The sequence below is a fragment of the Danio aesculapii genome, chromosome 13 (genome assembly GCF_903798145.1).
Source record: "Danio aesculapii chromosome 13, fDanAes4.1, whole genome shotgun sequence".
NCBI classification, from domain to species: Eukaryota; Metazoa; Chordata; class Actinopteri; order Cypriniformes; family Danionidae; genus Danio; species Danio aesculapii.
Genome location: NC_079447.1, coordinates 5,886,131 through 5,893,630, shown reverse-complemented (window position 1 = coordinate 5,893,630; position 7,500 = coordinate 5,886,131). Strand labels below are relative to the sequence as shown.

The 7,500-nt window shown below is 35.5% G+C and overlaps 1 protein-coding gene across 2 annotated transcripts in view; it reads left to right on the top strand.

Annotated features, from left to right (window-relative positions):
• anapc1 (anaphase promoting complex subunit 1) overlaps positions 1 to 7,500 on the top strand; it is a 170,444-nt gene that overhangs the window by 59,329 nt on the left and 103,615 nt on the right. For both annotated transcript variants that reach the window (XM_056470420.1, XM_056470419.1), the window contains exons 19-20: positions 605 to 870; positions 5,325 to 5,416. In XM_056470420.1, the coding sequence (XP_056326395.1) occupies positions 605 to 870; positions 5,325 to 5,416 (358 nt within the window). The remainder of the gene's footprint in view (positions 1 to 604; positions 871 to 5,324; positions 5,417 to 7,500) is intronic.

The following is a 7,500-nucleotide window of genomic DNA, read 5'->3' as shown; positions in this document are numbered from 1 at the left end:
TTTATTTTCCCTGCAGCGCATCCTGTAAAGAATGACGCACCACGTGACTACTCTGTTGTACGATGCCGCCTCAAGTTTAACTTCATTACAATATTAATGAACCATGTTTCATTGCTTTGATAAAATTAAAGAAATGCAATAAAGAAATCCGATTTTTGATGTCATTTTTATTTTGAGGATTCGAAAATCCCATTGAAAAAGCCCATTGATTTTGGGACGAGGAAACCGGAAGTGCTAAAATGCTAACTCGCTTCCGGGTTTTTGCATACAAATTGACGTCATAGTTCCTCCACTCTATTTATTGCTACCTAAATTACCATCAATTATACATGTTAACAAATATCAGTAAATTAACAGTTATGAAAAACAATCTAAGCGAACTACTCTACTGAGTGAAGCCTGCAGCCGCTGCTCTTTTGAGTCACTTTTTAAAAATTGCTAAAAGTTGCCAAACGAATGTAAAAAATTGCTAAATTTGTTGCTAGGTGCTTTTTGAAAAAAAAAAGTTGCAAGGGTAGTGTGAAAATTGGCTAAATCTAGCAACGAAATTGCTAAGTTGGCAACACTGGCCACTGGTTTATTGATGGGTTGTCTTTTCTGACAGGATTGGCTGTATCTTCGCTGCTCAGACTATCATTGGCAGGTGTCCATGCGGCCTGCGGTGTCCGTTCAAGGCCTAGAGCCGCTGTTTCCCCCTGCTGGAGTGGATGATCAGGAGTCTGCTCTGGGTTTGGAGTCGTCCGCTCTCCTCTTCCCACACATCCCGCTGCTCTTCTACGTCCTGCATCTGCTGTATGAAGACCTGAAGCTGGATGAGCTGCAGAGAAGCGGTGCCAGGGCTCTGGTTGGCCTGCTGCAACAGCTTGCCAAGTAATCGGTTATTTTTATTCATGTTTTTCTTATGTCACATCATGCTTTGTGCAGATAATGTGAATAACTTCTATTAAACTGTAAACAGTCTAGAGCTGTGGTGAAAATTGATCAAAGTGATTCTGCGTCAGAGACTTTCAAAATGCATTGCTATTTTCTCTTCATTCAATTCTGAGATTAGTTTCTAACAGCAGATGGCGCTGTGTGCTTTACAAACTGCTGCACTCTGCTTGCATCCAGTTCCTTACAAATATCACTTAAACCTGACATATTAATTAATAAAGTTAGGAAATGTTTAAGCGAATTACAAGAGTGTTCGTAGTGAGCTGTGTTTAGAGTAAGCTTGTGAAACTAAAATCAAATGAGACAGCCTTTTCTCATTATAAACTATCGTAGAGCGCCATCTACTGTTAAAAACTAGCCTAGAGCAGCATCTGCTGTCTCCTGTTAAAAATTCCAGACCGATGTTACTCCTTTACCTGCTGTTAAAAACTAGCCCAGAGCGCCATCTGTCGTTTACCTAAAAGATAGTAAGTTTAGGGTAATGACTTATTAAATATGACGACAGTCAATCATAGTCTTAATTTTAATTTCTCAATAGAAGCTTTGAATGTAAATATAATGCCTAATATGAGAATGGTCAGATTGACTGCTATGGTAATTGTAGTAGTTATGGAATTCTGGTAGTTCCAGCGTGGTGAACCCAACTCTGACCCCTATACCATTAAAGAAATGTTCACTATGTTGGACTATTTATTAATTTGTAAATCACTTTGGATAAAAGGCTGAAATACTAAGGCCCAATCCCAATTCTATTTTTGCACCCCTACCCCTTCCCCCTTAAAAAGTGTGAAGAGGAAGAGCTCCAAAATGTACCCCTAAGAATCGGGACAGCACTACAACACCTGCACACATCATCATATGTCATCGCGATCTCTTGCTTCATATGAGATCAGACGATGGCGACTGCTGTAGTTATTCCAGCTGCTTTATTTTTGCGTGTTTATCTTCAGGAAATCAATGAAGGCATATATTATGTAATCATAACAATCTAATGTGGAAATCAATGTGATCTTAACTATACTGTGCATGTAACACAGTGGCCATATTCATCTGTGTAAACACACCAAAAACAACACTAACATTATAGCAGACACTGTAAAAAGCTCATTGACAGCCACTAGACTTTTCTGACAGGATATTCGAGTGTCATCGAGTGTCAGAATGTTGTGGGACTGCTGTGCAGGAGTTATTAATATGGATCGTGAAATTCAGCGGTTTTTATTTTAGGGTTTTTTTTTTTTATTAAAGCATGATGGTAAAACACGAACGCGGTTATGAATATATTAAAACATGTTTTTTTGTTGTAATAATGACAAAAAAATACTAATTTGTGGATCTCCTTATCTCCGGGTTCAGCAATCCTGCCGTTGTAGCTGGTGTATTCTGGGAAATTTTCTCACCACTTCCCCTTAGCCCTACGCCTTCAAGCTAAAGAGAATTGGGACACCCCTACCCCTTCACAGGAACGTGCAAAACGAGGGGTAAGGGGAAAAGCTAAGGGGTATAATTGGGATTGGGCTTAAATGTATGTAGATTATTTGTAACCCAACCTTATTACTTAAATTAATTGATTTCAGCTGGTTTAAATGGAAGTTCTCCAAACTCGTTAAGTGCAATCCATTATTTGAAATGCAGAAATTGAGTGAATAGGAACAATACCAGATGGACTGATCTTGTGTTTGCAACATGATTCATTCGCTAACCAAGTAAAAGTCAACTAACTTATCAGACCTCCCACTTCACATCCTCATTGCTGCTTTTGTCTGTGGTGTATCCTAATTTTTGATGGGTAGAGATAGATCGCTGTAATGTATTGTTGAATAAAATGTCAAGTGCTTGCTGTCATGTGGACATGAACAAAACAGCAGCAAGAGTGTAATTGGTCGCTGTTTGATGAACCCGTGTGGGCTTGAGATTTAATAGCAGTGTATTATAACTGACCAGAACACATAAGTCTAAAGATAATCTGCTATTTACTCTTCAGATTGTGGATGGGAAATATTCATCACAATTTTTATTAGTCTTCTGATGTAAGTGAATGGTTTTTATTCACAGATTTAACACACAATATTAGTAATGATCATTTCAAGCAAACTGCTCATCATCAGCACAGGCCAAAAGGCGTCCCATTTTTACCTTTTTTTTTTTTTTTGCTAAATTGTCATTTGCTAAATTATTCAGAAATAGAGAATAGAAATGGTTCAGCAGAACTCCATGCATATATGTATTTGATAAATATGGGGATTATTATGTTTCTGACGTTTCCCCCAAAATCATCCTTCCGTTGATTTGAACTGTTATATACATACTAATATTATATAGAATAGTAAAAAATCATAATATATATTTTACATATATAGTTAGGTTTGGGGTTTGATTATGTAATTATGCATAATTAATTTGTAGTTGCTAAAAATTGTCACAGTATTATTTTAATAAATATGAAATCAGATGTTACATTTAGAAAATAACATTTTAAATAGATATATTTTTTGATCGCAGAGATGTGTTTCGACTTATCAACAATATTTGATATTTAAGAAAGCATTTCAAATAGGCAATAACACAGGGATCCTTCATATTTCATATTCAACAACATCACAGGCTTTGGTACATTAGTTTTTTTTATTTGATATGTTAATTTAACAAATTGCTTATTTTCACTCTTGTCAGAAATTCTTCGATGGATTGAGCCGAGGGTCAATTTAGAACCATCCTTTTTCCTCCAAGATCATTCTCAATCAATAATAGATTTATTTTATTTTATTTATTAGTATTTATTTATTACATATTTACAGGACAAATCTTGTTTAGATAAACCCAAAATTTTATATTCTGGGAAAAACAATTAAACAATTAATTCCTCCAATATTTTTGTAATTCATTCTTAATCAATAATAATTAAATGTAAAACATTATTTATTAAGATGTAACACTACAGTATATGACATATTGACTGAGCAAAAATGCATTTTGTTTGGAAAAAACCCCAAAACAAGACAAATCCTATTTAGATGAACCCAAAAGGTCTATTTGGAGTAATTTATTAAAAAATCATTCTCTTGTTGGCGCCAATAGCCTAGTGATTAAGTGCGCCACCATATAGAACCATGGTGCTCATGGCAATCCAAGTTTGATTCCTGGCTCGAGGTCCTCTGCCGACCCTTCTCCTCTCTATTTTCCCAACTATTTCCTGTCAGTTCTTTGTACTATTCTATTAATTAAAGGTAAAAAAAATCTAAAAAATCATTCTCAATCAATGACAATTCAATAAATAATTTTATTTATTAAGATTTTACGTTACACTATATGACATCTTGACTGAGCAAAAATACGACAAATTCTGTTTAGATCATTTGTAAAAATGTAATGTTTACAATATTTATTGTAATATTAAATAGGGCAGCGCAGTGGGCAGCACAATCGCCTCACAGCAAGAAGGTCAGTGGTTCGAGCCTCTGCTGGGTTAGTTGGCATTTCTGTGTGGAGTTTGTATGTTCTGCCCATGCTTACGTGGGTGTACTCTGGGTGCTCCGGTTTCCCCCACAGTCCAAAACACATGTGGTATTAGTGAATTGGGTTAGCTAAAATTGTCCGTAGTGTATGTGTGTGCGTTAGGCATGGGCTGGTATAAGATTAATAATAACCTTGATAACCTTGGAAAAAAAATCTCGGTTTCGCGATATCACGGTATTGTGATTACTGCTTTAAAATAGGTTCTTTTTAAATGTCTGGGTAAAAAACAAAAAACTTTTTTCCCTATTGAAATATATTTTATAAAATATAAAATTAAGTTAAAATGGCCATAAAAGCGTACCGAACCGAACCATTCTGTACCACTCAGTGAAAACAGGCCATTAGCAAAGGGTGACCAAAAAGTGGTACGGTTCGGGACGCATTTTGACAGTGGAAACGGCCATAAAAGCGTACCGTACCACTCAATGGAAATGGGCCATAACATGAACCAAAATATAAGGCCAAATCCTGTTTAAATGAACCCATAATGTAATATTTACAAATATAAGCAATCAATTTAGAGTATTTAATTCAATAAATTAATTCTCAATCGATTATATTTTAATTTATTACGATTTGACATGACAATATGACATATTAACAGGAAAATATTACAAAATCAAACCCTGTTTAGACTCTTTACTGTTTACAAATATTAGCCATGCCAAAATAGTGATATTCACAATATAGTTAGTAATGAGTCTTCACATGTGCAGTAACTAAACCGCAGATCCCATTAATCAGATTCTCGTTAAATCTCACCAAATGAGTCATTGTCTGGTTTGCCTCTTACACTACTAGTATTAGTGTATATATTGACCGCCTGATGACTCTTTTTACCCTCTAATAATTTTTTCTTCCTCTTCTCTCATTAGGGACCTGCAGCTGGAGGATTTCATTGATCTGTACTGGCGTGATTTCCCCTCATTCATCAAAACGTTCAAGGAGGCCTGTGTGATTGATCAAGGTACGAGCACAAATCGATGCGCTCAGGACTCTTCATTAGCAGCTGAAGGCATTTCTATTCATTTACCAAACACTTCTGACTTGAGGAGTTCAGCCTGATCTGCTTCTAGTCATGTTTAGGGTTTGAGCGGCAGGCCGTGGGGATTCTCCCGGGTTGTGTATGGGAGTAGTTGATGTATAAAGTAAATTTGAAGTTTTCGTTTTCTACATCAAGACATTTGTTGTGTATTAAAGACCCCGATATAGTTCAGACAATGTCGAAAAATTAACTGACTCGCATTGACAGGTGAAAATCTGATCTACCTGCTTCCGCTGCAGACATGAGGGCAAGTATCTGATTCATATCCGATAAAGTCACGCATCACATATGAAAGAGGCTTGAATCTGATACGAGTCCATTTTTATACACGTTATTTTTATTTTGTTTTTCTCCCTCCTCACACGTAAAAGTGAAGTCAAGATTATTAGACCCCTTACATTTACAACCCCATCTACTGCAGCATGGGGGGTGGCAGTGTTTAAAAAACAGTATATCGTCACTTGTCTTTTTAATCCTCTTTTTGGCCTCAATTGAAGAATGGAAAAAAGGTTTCAAGTATACCAGTGCCTTTCACTCGAGACGTTTTCTTGGTTCGCTTAATTATATGTAGGTAAATGTCCTTGAGCCGGGATTCGAACTTGGGGCGCCCTGACGTGCTACTGCACCATATGTTAATGCGCTAACCACTAGGCTATTGCGCCGACTAAACGTCAGTATTTTTAGTTAGTGTACTTTTTTTTTTCTTTTATTCTTGCCATGATAAAAAATATATTTGTAGAGCAACCCATGATCTGTTGTCATTGATATTTAACTTTAATAGGTAGAAATGTCCGAGATACTAAAGCAAGTGATGCATCAAAGTTTGATTAAATAAATCTTGATTGGTTATAAAAATCTTTATAATAAATTATAAAACATGATTAGTTTAAAAATCGTGAATGATATTATTGATATGACAAAGTTTTGGAAACTTTCTACTTCTCTGATTATCCGTCAAAGTGGGTTTCTTTTGACCGCCCCCTGTCGTTTTAAAGAGCCTCGTCCGTTTAAAGTGCACACGAAGTCAGTGGAGGTGCGCGATGCGGCACCAGGCGAAAGTATAAACCAGCCAAAATGTTTGTTTTTCTTTTTCCTGTAGTTCAATGATACATCTAACCTGTCTTCAGTACTGTTCAATTTGAATAAATATATATTTTTTGCATTTTCTCTTTGTGTATGCGTGTTTTTGATATTGTGATATACAATCGGAGTCAGAATTATTAGCCCCCCTGAATTATTAGCCCCTCCTGTTTATTTTTTTCCCCCCAATTTCTGTTTAAGAGAAGATTTTCAACACATTTCTAAACATAATAGTTTTAATAACTCATCTCTAATAACTGATTTATCTTTGCCATGATGACAGTAAATAATATTTGACTAGATATTTTTCAAGACACTTCTGTACAGCTTAAAGTGACATTTAAAGGCTTAACTAGGTTAATTAGGTTAACTAGGCAAGTTAGAGTAATTAGGCAAGTTATTGTTTAACGATAGTTTGTTCAATGGATTATCGAAACAAAATCTAGTTTAAAGGGGCTAATAATTTTGACCTTAAAATGGTGTTTAAAAAATTTAAAACTGCTTTTATTCTAGCCGAAATAAAACAAAAAAGACTTTCTCCAGAAGAAAAAATATTATCAGACATACTGTGAAAGTTTCCTTCCTCTGTTAAACATCATTTGGGAAATATTTATAAAAGAAAAAAAAATTTAAAAGGGAGGCTAATTATTCTGACTTCAACTGTAGGTCTTAAATTTAATACTTAATGGTCTTAAAAGGTCCTAAAAAGTCTTAAATTTGACATTATGATATCTGCAGAAACCCTGATTAAGGTAAATCTAATTTCTGTAGTTCAAAGAACTCAGAATTGTAGTTATGAACATCTGTTTTTAACAGCCCGCATATTAAAAAAATAGTTGGGTTGAAATCAGGCTCTGGCTCATAATTACAGTTAATGTGTCTGGTCGGGCTCGGATACAAGGTGCAAGGTGTACTCGAGTAGTGTT